Below are 17,880 nucleotides of genomic sequence, written 5' to 3' on the forward strand. Positions count from 1 at the left end.
CATAAGAATATATCATAATTTATTAGTTGAATTTATATTTTATATAATGACCTGATCTGCAAAGTACATAGTAACTAATGTCAAATAAATGTAGTGGAGTAAAAAGTATAGTATTGGCGTTCAAATGTAGTGAAGTGGAAGTATAAAGTAGCATGAAATAAAGTACAAGTACCTCAAAATTGTATTTAATTGAGCTACAGCACTTGAGTAAATCTACTTAATTACTTTCCTTCGCTGAATGTATGTTGCACAGATGCACACAGTGACGACTCCTCTGCAGTCGCTGGTCCGGTGTCTCAAGATTACAAGGACGATATTCAGCTGAGGAAAGAACTGCTGATTTTTATTCCATCTTTGATCTTCAGCTGTTTACTTGTTTGTTTTTACCCCCTCCTCCTCCTCCTCCTCCTCCTCCTCCTCCTCCTCCTCCTCCTCTTCCTCCCTCCTCCCCCCTCGCCGCCCATCCTCAGAGATTCGACTGTGTGCGCAGGCAGTTGCATCAACAGCGAGATTCCCGTGAAATCACAGTCTATTGAACATAAATCTTGAATGCAGTTATTGTACAGGAAGGTCATATATTATGTATGAGCTCTAATTCTAGGTCAAAACCTCTTCATAAGTGAGATTCTGTGCCTCGGGTTATTGTGTCTTATAATTCTGTTTTAAAAAGTCTTATTTTCTGACACCTAATTTGATTATCCACAGCATTTATTTGTCATTTGGAGAGATTACAACCTTGGGGAAAACATGTGTTAGACCTAGAATGATTAAAATGTCACAATACTGGGAATTTCCTCACACAGCAGAAAGGATAGAACAGTACATAAAATAAATAACCAGTGACGTAAATGAAAATTTACAAAAGAACCCCCTCTCCCACCCACCCACCCTTGTTTCTGTGCAGGGAGCGAAGTGGGGAGGAGAACTGTTGTAGGTGGATGGTTGATGTGATTAATGCTGATGCTTTGTGTTTAACATGTTGCATAATCATAAATGGGATTTGCATGTAACAAACACTCTCACTCAGTCTCGATGTCTTTGATAAGACAAACCATATTCCTTATTTATGTCTATATTTTGACATGTTAAAGCTCAGAGACACGTGGGATTTTTCAGTAACTGTCTTATGTGGTGGTAGAGGTCTGTACTTCTCACTATAAATATTAAATATTGAAGCTGATGGCAGTGTGTAGAAGGCTCCAGTGATTTAATTTACTGTAGACATCTCTGTTTCCTCCCTCCCTCCCCCTCTCTTCTCTCCTCCCCACTCAGGGAGCCTGGGTGCAACAGTGGAACGTCCTCCTTGAGAGAGCTTCTCTCCTCTGGATGTTATGGCTGAAATGGTACGTAGGCTCAGTCAAAGGCTAAAAATATAGTTGAAATTAAGCAGGATGATGAACAAGCAGGAAGAGACATGAGTGCCTGAGTGTGCATGTCCCCTTTTTTCATGTATCACCTCAAGCTGGGCTTGAATGCTGGAAACAGGATTGACTGGAAGAAAAAAAGAAACATATCAGCTGTGAAAGATTTACTGTGACTCGGGAAAGTTCAGAGGGTGGGGCAACGTACAGAAAATATTTTGGTGCTGGAAATTCAACCTCATTCTTAGAAAAAAAAATCATCAGAAATGGATGGATGTTTGTGGATAATCCTGTCTGCAGCTAATCTCTCATACTACTGGACCCCATTATACTAATATTTTTTGTGCACATTTATGAGTGTTTGCTCACGGACCTCTTGTGGTTGCAGTGATTCACAAGTTTTTAAAAACTTTGAAAAACCTGCTGACTCTTCACTCGTCTTAACCTGCTGTTAGGAGCTGCATGTGATCAACACCTGCAAGGCTAAAATACTCTGTTTCAGGACGCATTCGGGTAGAGATGAACCTTTTTTTTTTGTCAGTACTGATCCCATTCCGATATCTGAATTTGGATATCTGTGGACACCCATACTATACCTATACCAGAGCTAATATTTTCTTGATTATTATTTTTTCTATATTATTATCTTTATTGTTATTATTATGGTTATTGTTACCGGAGGTACCAGAGATACAATTCTTCGGGACATGACAGGGACAGCATAATAAATGCTTACAAGTGCTGCAGTCTGCTGTTAAAAGCCAGAGGGAGGAGAAGAACGTCTACCAGCACTGAGCAACAACAACTACACCTGTAAGAAAGCAACATGTGCAGCTGCAGCGACAGCTCCCCTTCAACTCGTCCAAAAGGAAAAGTACTGATGCAAGGATCGATCCAGTTAACACACGGAGCGGGTGGGTTCGGATCGACTTTCTAGAAAATACCACGGGTTATGACAGACGGGTCAAGTGACAAAGCACTGGTATGAGTGTTAATGACTTCCAGAAAGCCTGCATGCAACAGTCGTCCTTCTACCTTCCTCTCCTCCCTCTGTCTCCTTCTCAGTCAAACACACACACACACACACACACACACACACACACACTGGCTGCAGCAGTGCACACAGTGGCGTGTCCAGTGCACTTTGTCAGCTCAGCTGATCGCTGCTCAAAGCACTGTGAAACACCAGGCTAAAAACTACAGTATAGACCTACAGATGTGTTTCTGTTAAAATAAACTGTTGAAACATGAAGGGGAAAAGCAGAGGATTAGAGAAAAAAGCATCAGACTTAGTGTCTGAGCAGAAATCACCTTTGCATGAATGAATTTTATTCTTGCTTATGTTTTTTTTTTTCTTGTGGTACTGAATTTGGTATTGCAAATTGTGGAAATTCATTAGTATCAGTATGGATTACTGCAGGCGCACTGCACCGGCCTCTGACTCGTTTCTCCCTCGTTGTGTCCGTCGTGTCTCGGACCTCCGCCTCTCTGACACAGAGGCAGCAGCTTCATTGCAAGCTGAACAAAACAGCAGCAGCACGACATTTTGCAAACCTTTGAAGGCCAACAAAAGAATGAGATCCAAAGATCCATCTCAGTCCTGATGCTGCGGTCGCTCAAACTGGACTGTCATTCACAATGTGACACACAACAACAACATCAAATCCATAGTGACCAAAGTCCATTAGAGCAGCTGAGCATCTCAGTGACCACCAGCCCCCACAGTCGCTCAGTTTGATTTGTCGAGTTGAGGAGTTGTGGACCACGATGTGACAGTGCAGTTTGGACGATCAGATGATGGATGTCCACTTCTCATTTTTCTGCGATGGAAAGCTGCACCACCGGTGTACATCGCATCATTACCGCAACAACCCATGCAGATAAGTTGGTCTGGACACACAAATCCATTCTGGTTTCTGATCTGAGAAACAGATCTGTCTGCAGTCTGAACAAAGCCTGAGTTATTCAAAGAAGTGTTTTTCATCACTATGAAGAGAAACAGACTTTGAGAAAATTCTCTATGATGAAACTGGTGCATTCCACAAGATCTCTTAAAGCACTTGTGCGGAGAGCCACTTAAGAACACATCTGTTCTCACAAGTGGTTCTTGCGAGATGCCCCAATGTTTCACTCCATGTTCAGAGTTCTGGCGTGGAGCCATAACAATGAGACCATGTCAGAGAAGGTTACAGAGCGCTTCTAAAAGAAGTCGCAGCTGTTCATCCTCGGTGTGAAACTGATGCCCTGTGGGCAGCTATATGAACGCTGGACGCAGCTTCTCAGTATGCACAGATAAAACTACAGACTTGACTCGCACTGACAGGATAACGAGTCATATCATTCTCTCTGTTATTAGGGAATTAAAGCAGCAGGTATCGGCTCGACGGGGAGTTTCTGAGTGGTAGAGATGTTGTTGGTATTTTGGCACTTTTGTTGTTTTGTGCAGCCGCAAATAAAATCTCACTTTATGCTCTTGTAATAAATAAGCATTTACTGAGCCTTTCTGGTTACAGGAGCATGTTTTTATGGTTTTTATATCACATTATCCAACCAATCACCAACCTTGTGTTTGTCACTGTGTGTGTGTGTGTGTGTGTGTGTGTGTGTGTGTGTGTGTGTGTGTGTGTGTGTGTGTGTGTGTGTGTGCAGCATGGTGTTTATTCACTATGCAGTCCTTAAATGTGTGTCATTTATCTCATGCAGTTCCATTGATTGTCCCCCCATCGCTCTGCCTGGCAGTGATTGGACACTTTTCTCCACTTGTCTCGTCTCCCCACTGTTCCCAGCAGCAGCGGCGGAAAAAGACAGGCAGCGCTTTAACATATTTCTCTGAGCTGCTGCCAATTTCATCCTCAATTTGTCCGCATTTTGTTTTATACAAAGTTTTTTTTTTTAGCTGTTATCTGGAAATGTTGCTATGGGATGTGCGATAACGAGAGCTTTCCTATTGTAGCAGTTTCATTGTGAGTATGATGAGTTGTTTTTCTTTTTAAATTGGACCCATTTATTCTGGACGCAGATGGCTGCTAATACGAGGGACATGAGCATGCAAAGTCTGTCAGGCAGATGACAATATGACCACTTAGAGATTTAAAAAAAATGGGACTTGGGAAGAACACTGAAGTCTGAGAATATGTGTGGGTGGTGAGGGAGGGTGAGGGGTCCAGGTTTTTCAGTGAGCGAATGAATTAGCAGCTGAGTGAACAAATTTGGCAAAGAAAACTGAGAATGAGGGCAGGAGTCTGAGGCAGAGAATAAATCAAAGACTGTGAAGGTCCTGGTACTGAATCACCATCCTCTGGGCCCAAAGTGCTGCTGGTCTCAAACTGCAGTCGGCGCAGCTCCTGATTAGGTGGCTAAATTGAAAACCAGCAGGATTCTGAGACAGGAGAGGATAACCTTGAAGAGAAAGTCAACACTCTAAAGGAAAACCAAAATCATCGCCTTCAAACTCAGGCCCTCTGAAAGTTGGAGCTTCGACGAATGCTGTAACAGAACATAGTTGATTTGTGATCTGTACTGATGAGGAAAGAAAAAATATCTATCAGTGATTATTTTGATGGATATTACAACTGTTATATGATTGGTGATATTAGAAGGAATGCTAATTTTAACATCATTATTCTCATTTTCATTTAAAACATATCATCATTATTATCATATTGTCATTTTTGTGTGATTAATTACACAATTTAACCATCATGTTGTGAAATATAGTTTTACTGCTGCAGCAGAATCCTGCATAGGTCCAGTTTTGTAAACTTGCACCCACCTGAACCTGCAAATCTCAGTTATCTCTTGGATCAAATCCAGAACCCAAACTGTTAATGTAAGTCCCGTGGCCCGACCTGCACCCTTTATTTAACTCACAACTGTCCTCTCAATTGGTGCGGCAGCTCTGCTCCTGCAGCTCTCCATTTGTTTCCTCAGCAATCATGTGCCTAGCTTGCGGCTATGCAGTTAGCAGTAAAGCAATGCTTTTCTCTGTGCTAAATTTCTCTCAAACGTGCGACTTGGCCTTCGACAATGTATCATCGAGGTATCCACCCCTGGCTATTCTTGCCTTTATGTCATCCATTTATCTGTGATATAGTCGATATCACAGACAGTGACGACGTCCCATTGTTTGGCAGGAGTCACAGCCTTTCATAATAAAATAAATCCTCACAGCTGCTTAGGTTTGAAATGACTATCAGTGGGTTTAAATGTTCAAAATACAACACAATCATTTTCATTTCTGATTTCTCCAGGGAAAAAAACATGTTATTGTGTTACATGTTTAAAGGGCTGCAACAAATGATTATTTTCATAACTGAATTATCTGCCATTTGTTTTTCTATTAATAATCAATTAATTGTTTTGTCCATAAAATGTCAGAGAATTGTGAAAAATTTGATCAGATTCTCAGATTCCAAAGTGACGTCTTCAAATTGTCTTGTCAATAAACACCTGATGAAATGTAGGTATTTGTTCCGTTTCTCGTCAGGTTACTTTGCTGTATTCTCATTTACGTTCTAAAGATCATTAGTGATTAAATTAATTTGAGTTGTGGCCCACCTGCAGGGATGAATCAATATGAAACAATGAATTGTAACAACAAAGAAAACTCGCTCTCAAACTGCGCATGTGATGCAAGACTGTCTGTAAGAGTCAGAATCGTTCAAAGAGTTTATTAATGTGAAGTTTACTGCTCACAGTTCTGTTAGTGGAAGCAGCGTACAGTAGTACAGTACACACACCAGTGCACACTGACCCACTTTTACCACATATAGGGCGTATAAATAATTCATATTCTATATGTTCCTGCCTCTGTGTGTGTGTGTGTGTGTGTGTGTGTGTGTGTGTGCATTGTGTGTGTGTGTGGGTGTGTGTGTGTGCATTGTGTGTGTGTGTGGGTGTGTGTGTGTGTGGGTGTGGTTGGCCTTTAGTTTATTCAGAGAAAATATCAATGAGGACGATTCATGAATTCAGTGAGAGGAAACATCCTGTCTGTAGGCCGGTGGTTCTTAAAAGAGCTCTTCCAAATGATTCATAGTTTAAAGTTCTGCTCTGTGTTTCTTCATGAAGCCGGATTGATTTTATTATTAATAACAATAACAATAACAATAACTCTATTCCAAAGCACTTTGACAGACAAAGCAGGAGCAGGATACACAACAATCAGCAAAATGACAAAACAGTGATGATAAACAAAAGTTAAAACTGTGGTAAAATTATAACATTAAGAAAAGGACACCAAAACATTTCAGACATGAGACAGAATAATAAAAAAAATATTTTTCGTAAGTGGCTAACAGTGTAAAAGAGAAATAATGGTTGCGGATGTATTCAAATATTTTCTAAGAAAAGTAGAGCTGCAACAGTTAATCAATTAGTAATTGATTACTAAATTAATCACCAACTATTTTGATAATGGATTAATCAGTTAAAGTAGTTTTTTTAGTTAAGTTGTGAGTTTTTTGAGAAGAAAACTTATTAAACATGAATATTTTCTGGTTTCTTTACTCGTGAACATCTTTGGATTGTGGGCAGAATAAGATTTTGTGAAACAACGATCCAACAGTTTTCACTTTTCTAACATTTTGTAGATCAAACAAGTAATCTATTAATAGAGAAAATAATCAATAAATTAATCGACAATGAAAATAATTGTTAGTTGCAGCCCTGAAGAAAAGCGGTAACGTTACATAATCTTTTCAGTCCTGGTTGACTTGGCAACTCCTGCGGTCACTTCCATCAACCACCGACAGCAGCGACACGTTTTAAACCGCTGCTCTGTGAAAAACGTAGACGAGAAGCCGGCGTGTCTGTTTACACATGAAGAGGATGAAGAGGATGAAGAGGATTCATGGCTTCGTGTTTTCTGATCAAACAGAAAGTCAGTAGACAGCATCCTCCTAACGTTTTGCTGTGAGCGGCTGTGATCTGATCTCCTGCTGAGTGTCTGCAGTAGTTCTTCACACACGTCACAGAAGAGAAGTTTACCTTGATGATGAGTTGGAGGTGAGCTTCTTCTCACATTCAGAGCCTCATGTATCCTCTCCGTTTGATTTGCACCTCTGTCTTCAGCTCGCTGTGGTTGTTGGATTCCTCCTTAAAACTGATCCACTGACAAAATTTGTTTTGGAGTTTCTGCGTCATCGGTGCTGACCAGTGCTAACAAATCCTGTGACTGCTTTACATGCTGAACACTTAAAAAATGTACAAACAAACTGTTTTAAGTTAGAGTGAATGCTGCAGAGGTGTTCTGGTCAACATGACATTTCTAGAATTCAGAAAACATCTTTGTTTAGTACAGATAATTTTTTTTTCAATGAAAATGAGAATAATGATGAAAAAATATCATTCTCTCTAATATCGTAAATCATATCGTAATTGTTAAATCAGTCAAAATAATGGCAATAATGGATTAAAGGAAGAAATAAAAACGAAAACTAAATTTAGTTAATTTATTTAGGAAGACATACAGTTACACATGACACAGATGCACATAAACACACACGAAAAATATGTGCACAGTCATAACATAACACAATAGTTGTGTATAATCAGAATAAGTGCCTCATGTAAACGCATCAGTCTTAGGAGACTGATCCGATCCAGCTGGATTCGATTTTCAATCTGGTTGAGAGCGGCGGTGTAAACCTTCAATAATCTGTTCAAAATAATATCAAGTGATCGCATAATCCAATAATTTCCCTCTCTTGGAATAAATATTAATATTTATACACATGTGGGGAAGATTGCAGTAGAAAAGAGAAGTGTTCTGTAGCTGATATGACTCCTCTGTTAGAAACCTTCAAAGAATTAAAGACACTAATATTGTTCCCAGGATGCAGTGTGGGTCCATCCTGAAAATGAGCGGGCGGAAACACTTCCTCTTCTTTGTTACTGGCAGTTGGCAAACTGGAACCATTTCTTCTTCTTCTACAAAAGTTATATTCTGATTAATGCTTCCTCGTATGTGAACACATTCTGTACTTAGCTTCATGTAAGCAGTCAAGTTGGAATTTCTAATCAGACTGATTTTAATTGAAGAAATATTACCATGTAAATATCAGTAGAGACACAGTGTCATGTATAGAATGTGTCTTGGCTGCAACTTACGATTATTTTCACTGTTGGTTAATCGGATTATATTATACAAATTAATCGATCATCAGAATAGTTGATGATAAATTTAATAATTAATAATAATCAAGGTGTGACATTTAATTTGACACTTTTTCCAATTTTGTCTATTGGACAGCGTACGTAATGTAATAAATTTGCACACGTCTCCTAGCTGAGACTCAAGACGAGGTGGGAGAGGCGGGATGAAGTTATCGTCAATCACTGATGGATGGGCTGACAGTGGTCGGTTGAAAAATTTGATGAAGTGAATGTTGAAAGTGAAGCAGCAGCGGCTAATGTTCAGTTTGCATTAGCAGAAACTAATGTAGCTCTGAGTTTAAATCAATGAGATAAAATTAAAGTATATGCATGCATCATTTTCTATTAATCCCTTGAGGAAAAGGCCTTTGCAAGGTGGACGCCACCATTAGGTACAAACTGTACTATGCCACTGTAAAAATCATAAGTATAATGATACAAATGTAATTTTCAGTCTGACTGGCTGGAGTGGTTACTGTAAGCTTTGTGTGTTTTTTATTGTTAGTGTGTAAGTTGTCTGAAACACTGTACTGCTGCTGTCTTGGCCAGGACTCCATCAAAAAGGACATTTTCATAATCTCAGTGGGTCTTACATTGTTAATTCTAATAATATTAATAACAATAAACTGTTGCAGGGGCCTGCAATAACCAAGAATTCATTAAAGTTTGGACATTAGAGTCTGTTAAACACACCACAACTGCAGTGCAAAACTGCACATGAATTCACACATTTAAATGGTGTCATGAGATAATTTGAATTTAGTCGCATAGAAGCAAGAATGTCAGCGCTTTAGCATAACCCAGAGACATGGGGCATCGCTCCCACGTTCACATGGTGGTAAATCAGAGTCTGCAGGAGCTGAGAGTGCTGAAAGTGGCCAGATAATGAGCTGAAGGTCCTTAAAGAAGCCAATTAGCCCTAATAAGCTACAGTTTCTGGCAACCCGGGGGAGAGGAAGAAGTGCGCTTATACTGTACCACACACACACACACACACACACACACACAGATTCGTGCCTCTGGGAGACGGTTGGTTGTTTGGTCCCTGGTGTCCGGGGTGACAGTTATTGATCAGGGGACGATGGCTGCTCCAGTTTGATCTCTCAGTCAGGAGGATTCATTACTCCTCTGCTGCTCCTGTTCAAGCTAATGCAGGAGGAGGAGGAGGAGGAGGAGGAGGGACAAAGTTAATTCCCAGCCACATGCACCACATCTCTGATCTGAGAGGAGTCGATGTATAAATTAAGGCCCCTTCAGTCCCTTGTTATTGACAGATGATGTTCTCACATGTAATCATTGACTGTTGAATGGTTTCAATCTAAACAGTAACAAGAAATACTGCAGGATCATGTGTGTAGCATTTCAAAATTTCCCCTGAACCCTCCAGAGGATACGCACAACGGACATGCAGTGCATCCACACTAAACCTGCCAAAGTTTTGCCGTCCATCCATATCGAGCTGGCAGTTTGCTCACCATCAGAAAATCTTCTGTTGGGCGGATAAATCTGAAAACACCGGCATCTGTTTCCATGTGTTTTGATGTGAATTTTACAGTATCACATTAGAATGTATTAATGGAAACTTGAAAATGAATTTGAATTTGAATAAACATCCTATTTTTTGCTCACTTAAGGTAATTTCAGCCTTTTGCTCCAAAGAGATTTTGCTTCTCTTTTTTTTCAATTTTCACATGCTCCTGCAACTTCGTTGCAAAAAAACACCAAAAAATAATGCAACAGTTCAATTTTTTAGAAAAGCAGCTGTGAAATCAGGCATTTTAAGCCACAACAGTCCCCCCAAAAAGTCTGTGAATCCTGGAGGGGCTGATTAATGTAGTCTGTCTGAATCCAAAGAGGTCAAAAGCAAACCACAGTTACAGTCGCAGTCACTGAATTTGTGTGCGACTGCTGAGTGAATAACAGTCGCGGATAAAAACTGCGAGGCAGCCAGAGGGAACTGTAGGATAACATGAACCTCGACAGCTGTCAGTTTGCAGTGCAGCAGCAGCTCAGGTGCAGCATCAGTCAGTTAACCCAGTGTTTGGTTTAGCACCCCCGCAAAATATCCATGTGTCTCAACACACCTGCTGCTGTCCTGATCCAGCACAGCGGAGACTACCTGTCTCTTCCTACAGGACTTCACACAACAGTTAGGGTACTTGTGCAATTAGATAAGAATCAGGCTGATATTTAATATTTTTTTTCTTCTCAGCAAATTCTAAATCCCAAGACACAAAACAAATTTATAATAATAAGTACTGTGTGCGTATCACAGAATTTCTTCCTCTGTGCTGTAGAGCTCTGTTGTCGTCCAAAAACTATTAAAAACACATCAGTGAGCCGCACTGCTGCACTGGCTGACATGTTCCTTCATCACCATGAACACACACACTGTAGTTTATTTTGACTCAGTCCCACACACACCGTCCTGCTGCCTCAAATACTCACTAGATCACCAAACATGGATGAATCCACAGCTGAAAATAGTCCCCAACTAATGCAGCATTTCCGTCTAACAGGTCCTCATACCGGAACAACGGAACAGGTTATTTTCCAGTGTTTCCCAAAATAAAATGTATGACTGTTGGAGAGTGAAGGGCGTGCTGGACCTTCACTGTCATGTGGTTAATATTGTGATTGTTGTTCTTATTAATTATTAATGATTGATCCAACGTTAACATTTTCAAGTATCCATTTAGGAAAAGACACAAAATTTGAAACTGTGTTGTGGATAAAAGAAGACATTTGAGGGCAAAATCTTGAGCTTTGGAAAACATCGATCAACACTGACCAAACAACCAAACAGCTAATTGATTAATTGAGAAAATAATCAACAGATTAATATTTCTCTTGACTGAACGTTGTTGCTCTTTATACTGTGTCACCTGATCTCCTCCTGTGTTAAACTCCTGAAAAGTACAATGCCCAGATGTTTTGTGAAATGACTGAGCCTGTTTAAAAATATGAAACTACATTTTCATAGTCATGTCTTCAGTTGGAAACTCTGGTCTGAGTGGAATTACCTGGACTCACATGGAGTATAATAACAGCATAATGGACTTAAAAATCCTATTAGAGGCCATGAAAACCAGGAAAGTGGAGGGTTAACAAGTTTCCTTGATAGCAGCTTAACACAAATAATCAGAAAAAACTGCAAAGCAAAACTGAATGGAATTAATTAATGACTGAGATCAGTATTTCTGTCAAAATAAAGGTCTGCGTGTCTCTGCAGCTGACATGGATAAAGGCCACTATTGGAGAATTTACTGTACTTATTTAGCTAATTGAATTTATTTTGCTCAGACTTGCACCGACTGTCAGATAAGCACAGTTTAATTAGTGTTGTGTTTCTGCTTTAATTATATTAATTCCTTAATGACATCCTGTGTCATGAGCTGCATGTAAATGTGGTGTTTGTTGCAGAAGCTCTGGTCAAAGCCTCACACTGATCATAAACACTTAATCTTTGATTTGAGGCTTGAAACCGGTGAAGATTGAGGTGTTTGTGTTGTGATATTGACAGACACTGATTGTGAAGGATTGTTTACAGTGTGATGGACAGATTGGAGACGACACTTTTGGATGAATGTGACAATCATGTCGACAACAACATATTCTTTCTCAAGTGTTTCAATCAGAGCGACAAAAGAAAAATGAATTTGCTGTTGTGCACACACACACACACCTGCAGCGCAATGCTCTGAGTCTGTGACGGTGTTTGAGGCAGGAATGAAAAAATTTGTTCAATTTGAATCTTCAGCACACTTATCATTCATATCCTTCAATCTGAGCAATTGGCTGATTTGTTTCCCCACAGCGAGACAAATTATAAATGTTATCAGTGATTCCTGTGTGTTCGTTGGGAGTACTTTCACGTTTTTCGTCTCTTGTTGTTTTCTGCCTCATCCCAGAATCTAATTGGGACGGCTGGTTAACAGATTAACAGGCGGCAATTGTACGTACAACACAGCCGGTGAGATAAGGCCTGATGATTGCGTTCATTTAAGGGGCTGCTACCCTCTCTGCCAGGCAGAATGGATTGTGCCTCTCCGATCAAGATTCTCGCAGCCGTTTGGAGCAGAAGAAAAGCAATTTCACACCAAAAAGTACACAGGAGCGGGAAAAGAGAGCTAACGGCAGAGGACACTGAGTGTGTTTGGTGATGTGCTGCTTATACACACACAAGAAGCACATTTTGCCCTGCTTCATCCAATCCCTGCTCTGAAATTGATAAGATAAACAGCAGCGTAGACCTCAGCATGGATATCCAAGAGATCTTTGTGGCCGCAGAGGGATGAGCTGTGACATTTGTGTAATGGAGAGCAAGTGTGGGTTTTGTGACCGATGCCATTGTGGAGTGAGATACGAGACGCAGATGTGTGAGATTCTCCGTCTTATCTGCGGCGAGATGTGGCCGAGTGGAGGCCGAGGAGGCTGAAGCTCGCGCACAAAGAGAGGAAGGTTTTATCGCTGGCCGTTATTGAAGCCTCTTTTTCCATTTGTTTGCTTAGTGCCTCGGCATCATTAGAGAGCAGGAGAAAGAGGCCGGTGCGGGCTATTGTCTGCCTGTCCAGGTGCCAGTAACAATTATTGTGTATTTGTTATGACCGCTTTGCACTGAGAGGCATTCACATAAAGGTTAGAGAAGAGCTTTATGACAGGAGGGTCAGTGACTCAGGAATCTCATTAAGTCTGCGTCTCCTCAGTGCAGGATGCAGGGGTGGAACTACCAGGGTGGCACAGGGTGCCAGCTATCACTCTGATAGATCTGAGGATCTTAAATGTATGATAGCTCTAACCTGATCTCTGTAAAAGCCCCATTTACTATTACTGTATTTTAAAATATGTGTCTTCATGAAGTGCTTCTTCGTTTTATGTTTTTTATAGTCGCTGTGGTCTAACTGTTTTTCCTGATGTATAAAATAGGGCCGTCCCTGACTAAGATTTTCTTCAGTTGAATCAGATTTGGCTGCCAGGTGCAGTGCAGTGCACCACACTAAATTCCTATTTGAGACTACATGAGTGTGTTTTACCAGTTAGACTCACATTTTTTTAATGCCTTTCTTTGTTATGTGTGATGTGAAAATATCAGATTTTCTCACAGTCAGCTAAAAGTGTGCATCCTCCTGTAGTTCAGTTATAAAATCAGTGGACCTGCAGAGCTTCTCTCCCGAGGCTGCAGCTGCTGCCCAGCATCACCTGCGCTGCTCGCTGCTCGCTGCTTTACCCCGTGAATAAAGGATTTATTTCAACCAAACTAGAGATGGTGATTGTTGAGACAGTTGAAAGAACCAGGACACTGAGTTTGAGTTAGTTTCTGTAAAGATTGAATGAAGCTGACGACGATGCAAAAACAGTCTGGTGAGTTTGGTGAGAAATATCAAACAGCTGTTTAAATGAAACATTTTACTCTTTAAAATAAGATCTCTGATGAGCCTTTCCTTAAATTTGTCAGACAGTAACAATAACCTCTGTCACCAAACAACAAGCAAACAAGCAAGCGTCACCTGTTCTGTGCGCCTCATTGGTGCTCCTGGATGAGGCGGCTGACAATCTTTCTGGAAGTCATTCATACATTAATACTCTTGTCGATCCGAACCCGCCTGCCCCGAGCCTTAACTGGGTCGATCTGCACATCACACTTTTTCTTTTGTACAAGTGGAAGCGGAGCAGTTGCTGCAGTTGCACATGTTGCTATTTTACATGTGTAGTAGTTGTTGTTCAGTGCCGGTGCAGCCTCTCCTGGTCCCGACTGCTTTGCTTTTGGCATTTTTTTCCTGCAAAATGTGTATGTAGGGTTGCCACCTTCCACTACTGGAGATACAGAACATACAGGTATTGGTTGTTTTGTTGAGGCGTGTTTTGTTTAGTAATAATTGATTGTGTGATGGATAGATTATACTGACTATATTCAAATATTTACTGTTGTTTGAATTTTTGCCCACATCTGGGAAACTGCTCTTTGGGCAAACAAGCGTGTCTAAATTTAAGATCAGTGCAAGTGCAACATACATAAGCACTCAGCAATAAATGCATTAATTCAGATTTACTTAATAAAACATCAATTTATGATCTGTTCTGCACACTTATGTTCAATGAAAGGCATGTTTAAAAAAATGTTTTTTGAAACAATTCATTGATTTCTGTTGCCACCTTTGCATATTTTTCCTCAAACCTTTAATCATGACCACGATAGTATCATGTTTCTTAGTTAAAATATGTTTATTTGGGGGCATGTTTGCGATTAAATCAGCATGTAGTTTATCTGCCTCCTATCAAAGTCTCCACGTCACCCTCTTTCCGGCCATGAATATTTCTTTAGATCCACCCCTAGTAAGTCAGTAAACATCCCACTGAGACCATGTCCACACTGAGCCAGATAATAATGAAAGCTTTTCTTGGTATTAGCCAAAAACAGAGCTGATAAAACAAATTTTAAAAACTTCAGTTATAATATGAATTTAAAAAATCTCATTGAACAAATGAGAACTAACATGATTCTGAGTCTGTGTAGCCAAATCCAAACCTATATTATAAAAGCGTCATTGCTGTGGGAAGGTAGTTGTGTTTTACAAACTGTTTAGCTTCACCTTTATCCATAATTTTCCATCTATGATATCGTATCCACAATCCTTCCATGTTTTTCTTCTCAGATGGTTTGGTTTCATGACCGTCTGTTCAGCCTGGCCTGCGAGTGTCCTACATGTTGTGTTCGTGTAGAGAACAAAAGTTTACTGAGGGCAGCGGGGCATGCAGCGGGCCAGATGGACCGTGCATTTTACAAACACCCCCGATGGAGTGCAAGGCTTGTTGCTCTTGTTCACTATGAAATGTGAATTTAGACAGATTTTTACAGATGGAACATTAGATTTTCTTTTCCCATGTAAACAGAGAAAAGATGTAAAAGTATGTCACTGAGAACAACTAAAAGAGGACTTTTGTTATACTGAACCTGCTGTCTCTCACCAGAATCACTGAGCTGTAACTGTCTGATAAAGTACAGTTTGTTTTTCTGGTTGGTTAAGTGTTTCAATGTGGATGCGATTTTTACCTGGAAATGGTGAATTAGAAGTTGTTTACACATGAGAACAACTTTTTCAGATTTAGTGAATTTAGAGTTGACTTTAAATGTCTCGTAATGACAGCGCTCACATCACAATAAAGCATCCATATAAGATCTGTATTATCTGTGCATTTCAAAAACTCCAGCAGCAAACGAGGAGCCAAACTTCCTGTGCAATATGCAGTTTTTCTTTGAAATGTGTCAGTATTCCTCATCTTCATCCATTCCTCATGCATGAGCACTGCAGCGTGTCTGTGTGCACACAGCGGGTGTGGATGGGAAAGACAGAGGAGGGAAAAAGAGAGATTAAAGTTTAGCCGTGAAGTTGTCAAGTGGCAGTAAATGTACAGTTTGCCCACGAAAACACTGCAGAAGAAGTTCAAGAGTTTCCCGTTTCTTTCTTCCCAGCTGCTGGGTGAAGTGACGGGAGAGTCTGTGGGATGAAACTGGAGCAGAGTGAGCTGATCTGGAGCGCACTCTGCTCCACATAGGTTACACAATGTAGATAAAATACATTTCCAATGCCTTTTTACGTTTACACGTGTTGTCAAAAAGATAAATGTTCTGTATACCTAAGATATAAGGATGAACAGCCGTGGATGGTGGGAGGGGTCCATTCAGAATGCCTCTGTAGGCTTCACCCCTACTTCAAATAACAATCACATCTAAAGGCAAAGGCGTTTATGGATGTTCATAATGGTCCCACTAGGAGGTCTGCTGTCTGCTTGTGGTCTCAACATAATGCATTGACCAATGGGATAATAGCACACACTTAGGGACAGTCTCTCCTCAAAGGCAAAGAAAATCAGTCACCGCTGGTAATGGCTTTATAGTTTCAGTCATTTTCAAAGCAAAAATGTTGAAACATTTGCTGTTTCCTGCTTCTTGAATGTGAGAATTTGCTGCTTTTCTTTGTCATTTATGACAGTAAATGAAGAGTGTGTGCGTTTTGGACTGTTGCTTGGACAAAAGAAGCAAACTAAAGGCTCTGAGAAATGGTGATGAACATTTTTCTCAATTTCTTTGACATTTTATAGACTTAAGAATTAACTCATTAATGGACTACTAGATGATGAAACTAATCGTTACTTGCATCCCTGTTTTCATGCATAAATTAATGGAAGTAGTGATGAAGTAGTGAAGAATTAAAAAGAAAGCTTGAGAGAGATTTTCAAGCCCCGCCTACTTTCACACCTCTACAAATGACTGTGCAAAGTGAGCCCAGTTGTCAGATTGTCTGATTTTGAAGTTACAGCCTTTTCCCAATAAACATGTTGGGAACAGAGTTTTCTGGTGTTGTTGAATAAGGGTACGTCCTTGTCCTTGTTGAAATCTGAAAAAGATGAAGGCATATTTTATTAATCCCTGAGTTGAAATTACATTCTTTTCACTCTGTTGTAATTTTTGTACATACATACAGGCTGTTCATTTCAAATAAGTACATCCCGTCCTGCACAGACAGGCACAGACAGAGAGACAGAAGCTCGAGGTTATTTGCTGGTTGGAACGGGGCTTCCTGCTTTGGCACATTTGGCCTGGTAGACATCACTGGTTGGCGCTGCGAGTGGATTTACCTAGTCTCTTGTCTGGCAAACTCCCCTCTTGGATTTAACAGTTAATTTTCAACAAAATTTCACACCTTTACTGCAAAACAAGTTCACCTGTGTAACAAACGCTAAGTGTAAAAGTCTACTTTGATAAATTGTCTTCAGAAAAACTGCTTTCTTACAGTGAACCTGTGCAGTCGGTTATGATGCTTAAATATTCTGTCAGTTTTTTCACTGTAGTTTAGTGTAGATATTTAAAAGCTGTGCTGCTCGCTCTTTAAGTGAATCATCACCTGCACTTATATTTCTTTCAGACACTTTGCACTTTTTTTTTTGACACCAAAACTGAACCTGTAATTAAATGTATTAAGAGTTCATTTACGTGCATTTTGTGGTAGTTGTGTTGCTTTAAGATTCAGAGTAACGATCACTGCGGACAGTGTAATAATATGCAGAGTTTTTATTGGATATTTGGAGCAGCTTGAGAGAATTACTGCCCTCCAAGCTGCTCCTTGCTGTCCAGTGTTTTCCATACATTGATTTTTTGTGGCGGCCCACCACAGTGTCATCACATTGGTCGCACATATTGTTTCAAAATGGGCTGCACACAGCACATTGATTCCCTCTTTGTGCCACTCGCAGTCTCCCTCTTACAAACACACTGACAACAGACGTGTTTGTGAGTAGCTCCTCCTCTCTGTGCACAATCTGAATTAAAACATGATCATGCACGAGAGGAGGGTGTAACTACACCGGT

At 40.3% G+C, this 17,880-nt stretch overlaps 1 protein-coding gene across 1 annotated transcript in view; it reads left to right on the forward strand.

The window, feature by feature from the left end:
• The window catches only part of LOC146332465 (SH3 and multiple ankyrin repeat domains protein 2-like), a 318,816-nt gene that overhangs the window by 19,147 nt on the left and 281,789 nt on the right, over positions 1-17,880 (forward strand). Inside the window, exon 2 of the mRNA XM_084717344.1 lies at positions 1,273-1,343. Within this exon, the coding sequence (XP_084573470.1) occupies positions 1,332-1,343 (12 nt within the window). The 5' untranslated portion in view covers positions 1,273-1,331. The remainder of the gene's footprint in view (positions 1-1,272; positions 1,344-17,880) is intronic.

The sequence above is a fragment of the Lutjanus erythropterus genome, chromosome 1 (assembly GCF_056507025.1).
Source record: "Lutjanus erythropterus isolate fLutEry1 chromosome 1, fLutEry1.hap2, whole genome shotgun sequence".
NCBI lineage: Eukaryota > Metazoa > Chordata > Actinopteri > Lutjaniformes > Lutjanidae > Lutjanus > Lutjanus erythropterus.